The sequence below is a fragment of the Xenopus laevis genome, chromosome 7L (genome assembly GCF_017654675.1).
Source record: "Xenopus laevis strain J_2021 chromosome 7L, Xenopus_laevis_v10.1, whole genome shotgun sequence".
NCBI lineage: Eukaryota > Metazoa > Chordata > Amphibia > Anura > Pipidae > Xenopus > Xenopus laevis.
In genome coordinates, this window is record NC_054383.1 from 103,614,520 (window position 1) to 103,630,372 (window position 15,853).

At 39.5% G+C, this 15,853-nt stretch overlaps 1 protein-coding gene across 5 annotated transcripts in view; it reads left to right on the forward strand.

Annotated features, from left to right (window-relative positions):
- Positions 1-15,853, forward strand: part of LOC108696609 (espin) — a 110,844-nt gene that overhangs the window by 1,321 nt on the left and 93,670 nt on the right. For all 5 annotated transcript variants that reach the window (XM_041569419.1, XM_018226126.2, XM_041569420.1 and 2 more), the window contains exon 2: positions 9,002-9,195. In XM_041569419.1, coding sequence (XP_041425353.1) covers positions 9,002-9,195 — 194 coding nt within the window. The remainder of the gene's footprint in view (positions 1-9,001; positions 9,196-15,853) is intronic.

Here is a 15,853-nt window from a genome sequence, read left to right on the forward strand (position 1 = left end):
GACCCTGCAGCTGCAGGGGCCTGAAAAATAATTTGCTGTGGGGCCCAGTAATATCTAGTTAAGCCACTGCCTATGTTGTATACTTACTGTATATTGAGAGACTTGTTATAATGTAAACTATTTCTCCAAAAGATCCTTCTCAGCCAAACAGAGCTGTCTATATTGCTTCGCTATGAGCTATCTCTGTGAGCCTGTGGGTAACATAATGCCCTTACTGATGTCTGGCCTGCCATGTGTTGCTCTCTTCACCATCTGTCCCTAGGAGATTGGTATAATATCTGTACAATAGGCTTCATCAGATAAAAAGGGATCAATGTGTGTCTTACATATGTAGTACATACCCATATTTACTACATATATGCCCTTGCATACGTATCTCTTATCAGAGGCAGCTGATTTAATATTATGTACCCAGAGCCCATTATTAAATCAATGACCTAATTACAGATTCTGTTTTATAATAGTGTTATACCGACACCATGGCCTGGATACTGTAATGTCAAGGGCATCTTTTATTCTGTATTTGGATTCAGTGGGAACTGAGATTACAAGGCATGTAATAATTCCAATCTTTATATTACTTGAAACGGCCAGAAACATCAACACATTTAAATATCTAAAGGCATTTGAACACAATATTGACTTACATTTAAAGAGGCGATTTTTGTCTGTTGGGTTATATTCTAAAACTGCAGTTAAAATGATATCCTACAGTTAGCCCTTATCAGGATTAACCTGCTCAATAATATATTGCCTCTATCATCAGCAATAAGGGGTGTGAGCCTTACAGGCTGCAAGGAAGGGAGATTACTATAAATAGCAATGCCAGGACTTTATCCATTGTGTAAGGATGAGCCTACAGGTAAATTGAGTCAGGCAAATTAAATATCCAGAAATAACCCCTGTATTGTCCACTCAGACTTGGGTAAGATCTGATACCTTACATTGGAGGGACTGTGCATACATGCAGCCCAGTAAATTGAATTCCCCATTGCTAGTCCAACTCACCAAGTTGTCTCATTGCCTGTAGAGAGAGCAAGGTACCATAGAACTGGGCCGGTATATATATATATATATAGTGAATAAAGTACCCCCTCTTGTAAAATATAAGGATATTATAAGTTACCGAGGAGTTTCATGACCATATAAAAACACGAGGCCGAAGGCCGAGTGTTTTTATACAGGTCATGGAACTCCGAGGTAACTTCTAATATCCTCATATTTTACAACTGGGGGTACTTTATTTATTATAATACACAAATTTTAGTGAGTCATGTGACAGAAATGACATCAGAACTCACCGTTTATAACTGATGACATCACTACTCACCGTTTATAAGGATATAATTTACAAGATATTCATGGCTTTTGTGTATTATATATATATATTCCTCCATATCAGTGATCCCCAACCAGTAGCTCGTGAGCAACATGTTGCTCTCCAAGCCCTTGGATGTTGCTCCCAGCAGGTGCTTATTTTTGAATTCCAGGCTTGGAGGCACGTTTTGATTGCATAAAATCCAGATGTACTGCCAAACAGAGTCTCAATGTAGGTTGACAGTCCACATAGGTGCTACCAATAGCCAATCAAAGCCCTTATTTGGCACCCCAGTAACATTTTTCATGCTTGTGTTGCTCCCCAACTCTTTTTACATCTGAATGTTGCTCACAGGTGAAAAAGGTTGGGGACCCCTGCTCCATATGATGCAGCAGGCAGTTTTATGTATGGTGCTGGAAGATACCCAACCCTAATTAACCATGTAACTGATGATATGGCACCCTAAAAATCCCCAAGATCCTCTTTGAGTCCTCATCTTACACTTTCATCCTTTCAGGGTTAACGTTGCTGTCATAGGGTGCCAAGTGCCCAAACAAGTGTGCCAGTCAGAGCAATGTACCGAGAATTGCTTGACCACATATAGAGAAATAGTGGACATATTTGGGGGAGGGAGGCATAGCACTGTGTTTGAGATTGCACCAAGCTGCCTATTAATTTGGACTTGAGTATATTTGATGGCACAAATATTTCTGTGGGTATTCGTTCCCTTTTAAATGTATTGGTAAATCAAGAAAGTCTGTAATGTTTCTAATGTACATTTTGGACTAGGGCGTTTCTTGTAGTATCTATCATTAAGCAAGTCTAGTTTGGGTGCTACAGGCAAAATGTTTGGTCAGCATTGTACATAACAGGAACAAATCCAAAAATGGCTAGCTCACCAAACAGATCTGTTACCTATACATTTAATATTCAGCCCTGCAAGGGTGGCCAAATCAGTTCTGAAAGAAAAACTTACTCCATTTATAAAGCGTTGCATAGTCACCAGGCAACAGTTAGCGGTCACAGTTCAGCTTTAACAAATGCCAACCCATGTGAAACCATATATAAGTATGGCATCCACTATCCAGAAAGCTACAAGATATGGAAAGCCTGTCTCCCATGGGCTCCATTTTATCCAAATAAACCACAGTTTTAAATATGTTTTCTGTTTCTCTGTAATAATAAAACAGTACCTTGTACTTTATCCAAACTAAGATATAATTAATCCTTATTGGAAGCAAAACCAGCCTATCGGGGTTATTTCATGTTTACATAATTTCCTAGAAGACTAAAGGTGTGAAGATCCAAATTACAGAAAGGTCCATTATCCAGAGAACCCCAGGTCCTGAGCATTCTGAATAACTGGTCCCATACCTGTATATGTAACTATACAAACTGAATGAAGTGTAGGTTTGGTATTGCCTTTGCACAGAGGATGGAGAAGGTAACACAAAACACTGTGGTTTTTAGCCCTTGGCTTGCCTGTAGACTGCGAGTAAGGTGCAAGGTGTAGCTTCATGCAGCAGAGATGACAGCTTGTGTGCCACATTGAAATATAATATAGTTAAACTCTATACAGAGGAAACCGTATACACTGTATTACTTGGCTTATGTGAAGCATTCAACAACAAACACGTTAAAGGAACAGCATTGTTTACAATGTAGTTGTCATGTAGAGGTGACTGTTGTTATCTCTGAGCATTGATGGGCGAATTTATCGGCAGGCATGGATTTGCTGCGAATTTACACATTCGCCACCTGCAATTTTTTTCACGAAACTGCTGAAAACATTTGTGCGTGTAATAAATTTTCGCTTGTCAAAAAAATGTTGACGCCCATTGACTTTAATGCATTTGGACAAAAATCTCGCTTTTTAATAAAACACTTGTGTTAGTACCAATTCGGGGGCCAGGAAAGATTCTTTGGGTACAATAAACGGGTCAAAGTAAATCCCTTGCAGATGCTTTTAGTGGCATATTCACATTATGTTAACAATGTCTGCTGCTTTGCCAGAGCACTTGCAGCTGACTGTGCACCATTTGTACTACTACTATTACTCCCCACAGCGGGACATTTTGCAGGGCAACCCACCGTTTGTCATATACAGTTGTACTGTGCCAAAACCTGTGCATTCCCTACTATGTACCCCACATGCAATGTTACAAAGCTTCATAACCAGAGGCACAACTGGGGATGAGCTATCTGTAACATGTCTTTAAATTTCTGCAAACTCAGACTTGCAGAAATATGCACTGATCTGGATAAAGAAAGTAGTTTAATATATATTGGCCCTGTGTGTTAAGGCTGAACCACACGGTGCGAGTTCATCAGATCCGACGCGATGAAAGAAGAGTAGGCGGCATGTCGGATGCAACTAATATAATATCAGTAATAGGAATGTCGCATCTACAAACTGCGTGCATCCGACATGACACGACTGTTGGATGCGAACGTTGCAAGTTGCGTCTTCATCCAACAGTCGTGTTGTGTCTATTGCACGCAGCTTGTAGATGCAACATTTCTATTACTGACATTATATTCGGCGCATCCAATGTGCCGTCTGCGATTCCTTTCATTGCGTTGGATCTAAAGAACGTGAACCGTGTCTTTCAGCCCTTATACTGATCCCTAGTAATTTAGCCTGTGGGTCAATGTTCTTATTTGTAGAGGCACCTTTGATTCTACGTGTAGCTCAGGCCCCCATTACTTTGCCAAATGATATGTGAATGCTGGGAGAGACTTCAGGCTAATATAACACAGTTAACAAAGTTTTGATGTTCTAAATAACTTCAGGTGATGAGTTATAACAAGGTCTTTGGCTGATTCCCAGTGGGTCCAGACAACCTGGATTTCATTTTAAATTGTTTAATATGGAGGCCGCTGTCCCTCAAGCCATTCCACATTGCTACTAATAGATCTAGATAATCTAGGACAGAAAATCATTTTGACCCATTTTTTAATTAGGACTAATTTGATAAAATGATTATAGAATCGTTAATTATAATTTCATTTAGAAATGCAAGATCACAGAGAATGATTTGGTGGGGGCAGGGTGCAGCCATGGTCAGGGGCGATCCTGGCCCCTCCGCCGCCTGAGGCAGCAGCAGTTGCTGCTGCCCCCCCTTCCCCGGAAATTCGCTCTTAAAGTACCAGAAGCAGCATTTTTGCTGCCCCTGGTACCTAGTGGGGCGCTGACGCCTACGGTGACAGCCTCAACTCGCCTCATTGGCGAAGCACCTCTGACCATGGTGTGTGTGTGTGCTTGTGCTAATGACATGGCTTGTATTCTGATGAATAATAATCTTCATTATATTTAGGTTTAGGCATCCGCATATCCCCAGCTTTGGGACAGTTCAACTACTAGGGTGTGGCTGTTGTGGGGTGCTGGTATTTGTGTTGATAAATACTAGAATTCCTCCTGGCCTGAGGTCTGTGCCCTGCACCATATAGTTCTCTTCTACACTATATAAGCAGGTTTCTTGGCAACATATTATTGACCACCTGCTTCCTTCTTTTTGTTTGACAGTTTAGAGAGCTAAAATGGAAATAAATGGGGGGAGGGGGGAGTATATAAACAAAATATTCACCTAATGAAAGAAAATAAAATTCTAAGCTACTTCCTTCATAAACAAATTTCATTGGTTTTAGTGTAATTTGTACATGTAACTATTTGTTGTGTTCTATACTTCCGCTTTTGCCTCTTAAAGGAATGGTTTGCCTTTAAGTTAACCTTTAGTATGGTCAATTCTAAGAACAGGCAATTCTAAGCAACTTCATTATTTATTTTTTATAGTTTTTGAAATTATTTGCTGTCTTCTTCACTAACTCCATCAAAAAACAAATGCACTATAAGGCTACAAATGTATTGTTATTGCTTCTTTTTATTACTATTCTTTCTATTCAGGCCCTCTCCTATTCATATTCCAGTCTCTTATTCATATCAATGCATAGTTTCTAGGGTAATTTGGACCTTAGCAATGAGATTGCTGGAACTGCAAACTGGAGAGCTGTCGAGTCAAATTAAAAGCTAAATAAACCAAAATAAAAAAAAACAACAAATAATAAAAATGAAAACCCATTGCAAATTGTCTCAGAATATCACTCCTTACATTATACTTAAAGTTAACTCAAAGGTGAACAACCCCTCGAAAACATTGTATCAGAAGTCAGCCTTGCATGTTTCTTTCAGGTCCGTTGATCAGCTTGCTGCTACATTCTTTCAGAAGTCAGAACCACCAGGGATAAGTATATTGGACAATGGCTTAGGATTGCAGTTTCTTTCATAATTATTTATTGTTAACATAATTCGAGCAAAGAAAGGTTTCATCTTTCAAAGGCCTGCAGGTTAAATACTATGTATCAACAATTCAATTAAATGAGGTGTTACTTGAGTTGGATACAATTGTATCAATGTATCCACTCTGTTTACCCCCAGTTAACCAGTTCAGGTGCTGTAAGTTATTAGTATAAAAAAACTTAGCTTTTATTGGCATTTAACTTAAAGACATGCAGCTCACAACACAAGACCCACTACTGATATATAACAATCCAGTAGTTTTGGACCATGTCCATAAAATGACACTTAATTAAAAACACATAGGATGGAACGGTGAGAGTAGATCAAACGAGCGTCAGTTAAACTTCACTATAGCTCACAAGTCAATTCAGTATGCCTTGGGTGTGTGGAACACTTATGCTTTCTTTTTAAATTAATTCTCAAGCAGAGCTTGTACACCTATTTCACAAATTGACTAAAGCCAAAATCAGCCAGCCATTAGTGCTACAATTCAGAGCCACAAACACCCTTCCCTCCCTTCCATTTGCCCCAAGAGCTTTCTGCCTGTCTATGTAGGGAGCAAGTGGGAGCTGATCCCCCCACCATCCACCTATGCCGCCTGACATGTTTCACCGATCGCTCGGCTTCTTCAGGGGCATAAGTCAATTTTATTCAAAATTAATTATTGGGATAAAAGCTGCAACAACTTTTACTGGTAAAAGAAAACCAAGCAGCAGCCTGAATCCATGTAATCTGATAATGCTGCTAAGGAAACCCACCTCAGGGCTCTTACTCATGAGCGTTTTTACCTGCGCTCCCCTGCGTTCCGTTTTTCGGTGTTCAGCCGCAGGGGAGCGCAGGAATAGACGCATTTCATTATTTCAAATGGGGCTGTACTCACACAGGCGCGTGTAGGCGCCGAACGCAGGAAAAATGCAGCATGTTGGGTCTCAACCTGCGTTCGGCGCCTACATGCGCCTGTTTGAGTACAACCCCATTTGAAATAATGAAATGCGTCTATTCCTGCGCTCCCCTGCGGCTGAACACCGAAAAACGGAACGCAGGGGAGCGCAGGTAAAAATGCTCATGAGTAAGAGCCCTTACTAGGAATAACGGCACAAACTGAAGCCTTTTAGGGAAAAACTGGGTGAGAATTGTGTACAGAGTAAACTTGAATTATATATATTATGGCTCAGGTCTGTCTTCTGATGTAACAAAAATTGGACGGAAATGGTTATGTGCACAAGGTTTTCCTCCCGCAGCTCTAATCCACTCTGTGCTGGCCATAAGGCATCTCAAGCAGAGAGCTTAGCCTAAGGGGCTTAGAGAGGCACAAGACTGCAGCCCAGAGCTGCCTCATATTTGTTTCAATGTCCATTTACTCTGGAATTTAAATAATGCACTGCTCTTTTCCAGTGTCGGACTGGCCCACCCGGATACCAGGAAAACTCCCGGTTGGCCCTCATGCCAACCGCTTATTTTAGCCATTCCCTATTTCTATTAGGACAAAGAGGCTAAATAGATGGAATAATAAATTATAGTGACAAGGAGAATAGATGTATTACTGAGAGTGGGCCCCTGGTCTAAGGTTTTTTTGGTGGGCCCCTGGTATCCCAGTCCGACACTGCTCTTTTCAAAAGCAAGTGAAACATTGTTATTATGGTAATTTTTGTTTAAAAATGAAGTTATTGTCTCCCCGCTTCTACAGTTCCTTGTTACAAAAAGAAAAAATACATATGTGCATGTTTCATACCTGTTATTTAACAAAAGGTAACAGTTCCCTGATACTTAAGTTCAAGGGCTGCCAGACATTGAATGCTGGGAGTTTTCATTCTCTAGAGCAGTGATCCCCAACCAGTGACTTGTAAGCAACATGTTGCTCAACAATCCCTTGGGTGTTGCTCCCAGAGGCCTCAAAGCAGGTGCTTATTTTTCAATTCCTGTTAGTTGTATAAAAATTAGGTTAATGGCCTAACAGAGCCTCCTGTAGGCCGCCAGTCAATATAGGGGCTACCAAATAGCCAATAACAACCCCTATTTCGTATCCCCAACATGTGTTGTTCCCTAACCCATTTTTACATTTAAATGTGGCTCATGGGTAAAAAAAAAGGTTGGGGACCCCTGCTCTAGAAAGTCACAGACTGAAGGCTGTTCCATGGGCTCATTCTCTCAGTAATAGTCATTGCTGGGTGTTTACATACGGTAGATGTGGATACAGATTGATCTGACTGCAGGGTGGCATTTGCTCTGTAGCTTATTAAAGGGGTGGTTCACCTATAAGCTAACTTTTAATACATTATAAATTGGCCAGTTCTAAGCAACGTTTCAATTAGTCTTCATTATTTATTTTTTTATAGGGTTTTAAATTATTTGCCTCCTTCTTCTGATACTTTCTAGCTTTCAAATGGGGGTCACTTACCTCATCTAAAAACATATGCTCTTGAAGGCTGCACATTTATAGCTACTTTTAATTACTAATCTTTTTGTTAATGCTCTCCTACATAACTCTTCTGCGAAGAGACTGGAAGAGAATGTGAACGGACAGAAGACGCCGGGGGAACTCCATTGTGGTGCTCTGCTTTTTAGGCTCAGGTTTTTTTTCACGGGCACCTTTCTGTCTAATAAACAATGTGGGGAGGGAGAGGTGATAGAAGGTAGTTAAAGGGATACTGTCATGGGAAAAAATTTATTTTCAAAATGAATCAGTTAATAGTGCTGCTCCAGCAGAATTCTGCACTGAAATCCATTTCTCAAAAGAGCAAACAGATTTTTTTATATTCAATTTTGAAATCTGACATGGGGCTAGACCTTTTGTCAATTTCCCAGCTGCCCCTGGCCATGTGACTTGTGCCTGCACTTTAGGAGAGAAATGCTTTCTGGCAGGCTGCTGTTTTTCCTTCTCAATGTAACTGAATGTGTCTCAGTGGGACATGGGTTTTTACTGTTGAGTGTTGTTCTTAGATCTACCAGGCAGCTGTTATCTTGTGTTAGGGAGCTGCTATCTGGTTACCTTCCCATTGTTCTTTTGTTTGGCTGCTGGGGGGGGGGGAGGGAGGGGGTGATATCACTTTAACTTGCAGTAAAGAGTGATTGAAGTTTATCAGAGCACAAGTCACATGACTTGGGGCAGCTGGGAAATTGACAAAATGTCTAGCCCCATGTCAGATTTCAAAATTGAATATAAAAAAATCTGTTTGCTCTTTTGACAAATAGATTCAGTGCAGAATTCTGCTGGAGCAGCACTATTAACTGATTCATTTTGAAAAAATGTTTTTTTCCCATGACAGTATCCCTTTAAGGGGGGCTATTGTTACTAGGGGGAGTTTAGTTCTCCTTTAACACAAAATACATTGTTTAGTGCATGTCTGGAGCTGACATTTAACAAGTCTTCTGTATTTCCCTTACAGGATAAGGACAATTCCGGTGCCACTATTCTGCATTTAGCAGCCAGGTTCGGCCACCATGAAATTACCAGATGGTTATTGCGCTTTGGGACCAATGATGCGATGGTCCCGACAGACACGGGGGCACTACCTGTGCATTATGCAGCGGCCAAAGGAGATCTACCTACATTGCAGCATCTGTTAGAGTACTGTCCAAAGTAAGATATGATTCATTTAATGTAGGTTTTTTCCACATGGTGTTATTCCATTGTTGTTAAAATATTTGCTTATTTAAGTTTAAGGCAGGTTTGATTATTAGAGGATTAATGTTTAGCTGTTGTAGCAACATACAATAAGTGGACCTCTCTGTACCTCCCCCACATGCATTGGCATGGTTTATAGCAGATGGTCTATAATAGGTGCTACTTAGGCCTTTTGTTTTCTCTGTTTGTACCATCTGACCTATAGTGTCTATATTCCATATATTCCATATGATGTTATTATGATTATTGAGTATTAATATGATAGGCTCAAATGTGGCCTACATATAGATGATACTTCCCATTTTAAATGTGTTCCTTACCCTGTGATGAGTTTGTAATCAGGACATTCCTGTTAAGAGTCTGCCGTCTTAGATTGTATAGCACTCCACATCCTCAGCGAAGGGTTCCAGCGCCCAGGGCTGATCCTATCAAATGTGGGGCCCAATTGGGACCATGTTGGCGGGGCCCCTAGACAAAGTGTTGCTGGCTACTGACACACCAAGTATTTAGGAAAATAAGGTCATACAGGCACAAAATAGAAAGGAAAGGGGCAGACAAGGTAAGAAAGTGAGAGGGATGAAATAGGGGCACATAATAGGGGCACACAGGGTAAGAGAGAGAGGGAGGAAATAGGAGAGTGGACTGGGCCAATTAGTTTGGGGCAGGCTGGGCGGATTCAGCTTGGGAGCAGGCTTGGTTGGATTGGGGGCAGGCAGGGCCTATCAAGGTTGGAGGAAAGCTGGGCCTTTGAGAGTTGGGGGCAGGCTAGACCTGTGGATTTGGGGATGGGCTGGACTCTCAAAGTTGGGGGCAGGCCAGGCTGATGGAAATATTATCTGTGCTGCCCTGTGGTGCGGGGCCCCCAGAGGTGTGGGGCCCTATTGGACCCAATTGGTCCAATAGGCCTAAGGCTAGCCCTGCCAGCGCCTGTAATAATTTGAGGACACTTTTGGAAAATTCAGCTCTGTGGGCTCGATAGCAAAATTGAGCTGGCGTTTCCATATTAAAACTAAAACACAAGTTCAGTTTTGCCATGTTCACCATGTCCAAGCTTTTGACAGCATGTTTGATTTCTTAAACATATCAGTAAAGCAGGATGCTGGGATTATCCCTTGGAGTGTCATATTAATGGCTTGCTATGTTTGAAAGGGATTTGCTGGAGGATTATAAAGCTCTGGAAAGGCAATAAAACTTTGTCATTTATTCACAAGTAGAGAATCAGATGGCACACCCTCGGGCAATTGTGCTAAATAATCGAAGTTTATTGAGATCTCCACACATGTGTGAGTGGATAACGGAAACCAAGGTTTGCAGCAAGGTTCCCAGATTGAGCACCACCAGTAAAGACGCACGGATTTTGCAACACTATATCCAGTATATGACAAACTTTGTCATTTGTCCTTTGTTTGATGATTTAAGTCTAGTCTTCATTCCTTGTAGTTTTCATTAAGATAAAAATAAAGAGTCCATTAGCATTAGGAATACACCAAATCATTTATGGTATCAAATTAAACCAAGTCCTTAACAAAAGATTTGGCATTTTGAGCTGAATCCAAGTTCTAATTTTAAATTCAAACTTGAGTACAATCCCCCCCCCCCCATAACTCTTTATGTGAAAACAGTTTTAACCTTCTGTTGATCTCGGGCTTTAAAACTAAAGTTTTACCAAACTGAATCCTGCAAAACGTGTTAGAATGCGTTTCAGAACCAAATCCTGTAACTGGTACATTTCTAATTAGAACTAATAACCTCATATGCAGCTATGCCGTGAAATTGTGGCTTCATATCCTTTGTAGTATCTACTAATCAGCTCCTCAGAAGGACTCTTCTGTTCATCTGAAACCAGACATGGGAGGCATCAATACATTTTAGGGCTCTTTAGTTGTACCCAGCGAGAAGCAGTTTGATTCTGAGGGATATCCAGGCCCACTCCACATGCTGGGAGTCTACCAGCATCAGCTTTTTCACATGGTCCTTTTAGCCAATTCTAGACTAACCAGCACAGCTCAGTCTCTCTTGTTTATGTCACTGTCTTGAAGAACCCCTGTAACTTCCCTTTTCAATTTCCTTTTATATTTAAAAAAATTGAAAATATTAGGATGAGAATGGAAAAAAAATGTTTTGAAGGTGTTATAGGGCTATAATACATGCCATCATTAAGGGTGTGACCAGTATAATGGAATTATAAATACAATGGAACAGTCAACCCCTTGGCCATGCCCAGTTAGACCCAGAAATACCCTGATCTATCTGAAACCCTGCCCACTTTCCAGTGAGTCCCGTTCTGTGATTCATGACTGGTAGGTCTGCATACATATTCCGGTACAACATTAATGTTCAAAATTGTTTGACTTATATAAACAGTACACAGAACGAATGGTAGTAACAAATAACCCCATCAGCTAAGGACCATGGCCCATGGAAAAGCAGACACTAATATTGCTGGAACTGTAAGCTGCTTTGATATTGTAAACATAGAACTGTAAAGGGGCTCTAGCCAAAACCTAACTCGGAAGGTCTCAATACTTATAAGGTGTCCAGCCTATTAGAGATTTCACAGTCACACCCCATATTGGTGGGTCAAACAAAAAAAAGCAATACTGTGCTTGGTTTTCATCAAATAATATTACTTCTTATACTTTAATAGACTACAGTTTATAAAAGGGATTACAGGAATCATTTAGATTGTAAACTCTGTGGGGCAGGTACCTTCATCCTCTTGTGTCTTTGACACCAAGCTCTTAATCTTTGTTGTAACTGTGCCTTGTATTTATTTGTATTTATAACTGTAATGACCTCCTGTTTGTTCTATTCATTTATTGTTCTGCTGTACAGTGCTTCATGCATAGGTAACGTTATATAAATAAAAATATATAGACTAAAGGACATCTGCCTCAGATGGTCATCTACAACCCCAATAGTTCTGCTGAAGCTGAAGGGCTGTAGGTTGGACATCTATGAGATACATTTTTAAATATGTGATAATTAATATTAATATTTTTTCTGCCAATTGGCCCCTTTAGCTGTTCTAACAAATGCCCTGAGGTGTTACGATGTCTTTGAGGAGGTCTATCAAAAACCCTTGTTCTAGCCTTGGTTTTCCTTTAATTACCTGCCTCCCATGTTTGGAGCATTCCGTTCCATGCTTCCCCCGCATTTACTTTTGCACTAGTCATCTGCCCTTTTAGTTAAGGAATCCCATGAATTATTTAAGCATGGGTGAGATCTCTTCTCACAATGCCTTGTGTGGCTGTGATGATAGTTTCTGTTACAAACTGTTGAAATTCCATCTTCATTAGCTGTCACCTACAATTAAGTACTCAATAGGCCAGTGTATCATTTTATTTCATGTCGATATCTATGTGCAGCTGCTGGTTTATCTCTTATTGAAATTAGCCTTATATTTCTGTGTTTTTTTCCATTTCTTTGTTTGACCTTGGCCAATCGTTAGGGTATCTGCATAATGTCCGTGTCTATAGGTGAAATGTTACTTGTGCTTATCACTTATTTGTTACTCTACTATTCAAGATAACAGTACAGGTATGGGATCTGTAAACCAGAAACACGTTATCCAGAAAGCTTCGAATTACAGGAAGTTAGACTCCATTTAAATCCAATAATTCAGATTTTTAAAATTGACTTTTTTTTTCTCTGTAATAATAAAACAGTACCTTGTACTTGATCCAAACAAAGATATAATTAATCCTTTTTGGAGGCAAAACCAGCCTATTGGTTTTATTTAATGTTTAAAATAATTTTGAGTAGATTTAGGGGGATAATTACTAAAACTCAAATTTATCTCATAATTTCAATAAACTAAGCTCGACCAAAACTCCCATGCACGATTTTACATTAATTATTAACAAAATAACTCGAAACATTCGGTTCGGAAAAAAATCTTGATAAAATCTTGGAAACTCTAAGGTCATATGTATCAAGGGTCAAATTTCGAATTGAAAAAACTTCGCAATTCGAATTCAAAAAGACCAGCCGAAATTAAGTCCACCAATTGACTCCAAATAGGTTCTAGGAAGTCCCCCATAGTCTAAAATAGCAATTTGGCAGGTTTGGATGGTGAATGGTCGAAGTAAAATTTTTAAAGAGACAGTACATAATAAATAACGATATTCAAAGTTTTGAATTTCCTTCAAATTCGAATTGAATTTGGACTATTCCCTAGTCGAAGTACACAAAAAATCACTCGAAATTCTAATTTTTTTCATTTGAAAATTCACCTTGACCTTTGATATATCTGCTCCTAATCGTAGAATTTCTCGGATTTGACTCCCGAAATGCTTGATTTTTTTCGAGTTATTGCCCGAAACCCCTAAATTTTTTCAGATTATCGTACGCAACCCAGCGCAGATCACAATGTCTTCAAATTGGAAAGGGGACATCTGCCATTGACTTTGACAGGACCTCGACAGGTTCGAGATGGTGTATTTTCGAATTCTGACTTTGAGCAGCTTTGTGTTATAATAAATCTGGAAAAATTCAAGTTTTCCACTTTAAAAGCCCACCTAGAAAAATTAGAGCTTTAATAAATAACCCCCTTAATGTATGGGGATCACAATTATGCATAGATCCCTTATTTAGAAAACCCCCGGTGCGAGGAATCCTCCCTAGACTTCAGTTTAGTAAAGTCTTCTCTTTAGTTTTCCAGGTTTGGACTAGGCTGGCGGGACAATGGGTAAAAAAAACTGTAGGCCCTGGTCCTTGTGGGCCCAGCCAACCCAGACCCGCACCCATCTGTGGCCCACAATGCCCCCTGATCTTGCACCCCTCTGGCCCCAATCACACCCACAACTACAGGACTTCTGCTGCAATTTAATTCGGCTGTGGAAAAATGAACTGTGCAAAATATTCTAGACCTTCTAGAATGCTTATTTTTAAAACAGATTGCTGGCTAGTAACATGAAGAGTGTGGATTAACAGTTATGTCCAGGATCTAGGCCTCGGAATAACATTTGTAAGGACTCCACTAAGAAAATAGATGTTGCAGACCATCTACTGTTACATTAGTGGACTCAAATCACAATGAGGAATGTGGTGTCTCTGCTGTTATATTACACAGGTTCTCCTACAGTTTCTCTTCTCTGTCCACATTGTTAGGTTAAGAATACTGTATATATTAATGTGAATAGTCAAGTATGCAGACTAAGCTGTAAGCCTATCTGTAATGCTGTTTGGAGATTAGCTGATTAGCAGCACAACTGAATTGCAGACCACAGGTTTATTATTAACCCTCGGTGAACCTAAGAAAAGATGTTGAAGGGTTGTTCTTGTGCTTGAATTGTAATGTACTAGGATGTTAAATTCCAGTACCCCACAGAAAAAACATTTTATGACTTTTTGTGATTTAACAGAAATAATTATTTGTTATAGAATCATATATACTATTACGTTATTAGATAGCTAGACATTTCAATGTATTATTATTACTCATCAGTTGGCCCCTTTACTCCAGGGCACCCCAGCAATCACAGGGGATGGCTATGACCCTATTAATGCAGGCACATTTGTTCCAAGAACTGTAGTTGTTGATGATTTAAATGGACATTACACAGGTAAGAGACCCATTATCCAGAAACATGTTATCCAGAAAGCTCCAAATTACAGAAAAGCCATCTACCATAGACTATAGACTCCATTTTATCCAAATAATCCAATTTTTTTTTTTTTAATTATTTTCTTTTTCTCTGTAATAATAAAATGGTACCTTGTACTTGATCCAAACTAATGTATAATTTATCCTTGTTGGAAGCAAAAGAAGCCTATTGGTTTATTTCATGTTTACATGATTTTCTAGTAAACTAAAGGTGTGAAGATCCATATTGCTGAAACATCCATTATCCAGAAAACATTTTGCATGACAGGTCCCATACCGATACTTGCCAATTAGGGATACATTGCTTTTCTGAATGAGTAAGGCCATTAGGCCATGCTTTATTCGTGTTTAACTAGTTGAAAAACAATTACTAGGTAAATTAAGCAAACATTCTGTAATTTGTCCTAATAATGCGGCCACTGTTAGTTATGGATAAGGTACCTTGGTGCAAAGTTTAGAGCACAGCTCCATGCCTTGGGTGGATGGTGGACTGGTACCATATTTGATTCATGTTATGGGATCATAACTTCAAATGAACAAAAAAAAAATTAGGACAAGGAATGCTTTTTTGAATAGATTTATTTTTGTATACCCCCTACTGGTGGGTGAAAGGGAATAGCGGATTACTGATGTGTCCAGTTTTAAAAAGTAGTACATCCTAGAAAGAAATACCCTTTTTTATCTTGTAGGAGGGTTTTTTTTTTAGCACAAAATGGGTCTTCATACTGCAAAGGGTGGCCACCATGAGCACTTTAATACAATAACATTTCTTGCAGCAACAATACCAACAATATTTACCAACATACAATATACCAATTAAATGCTATAAATATATATGCCTGTATGGCAGTAAGTATCTTTGGTTTCATTTGATGATTTGATCCCTGTTTGGAAGAATTTGCAACATACTGCTAACTTAACACAAACCACAGTCTGCTCATGTAAATAAAATTAAAGCTGCTTTTCATACTTTTATATAATAGTTACATTGTTCCAGTTAAAAAA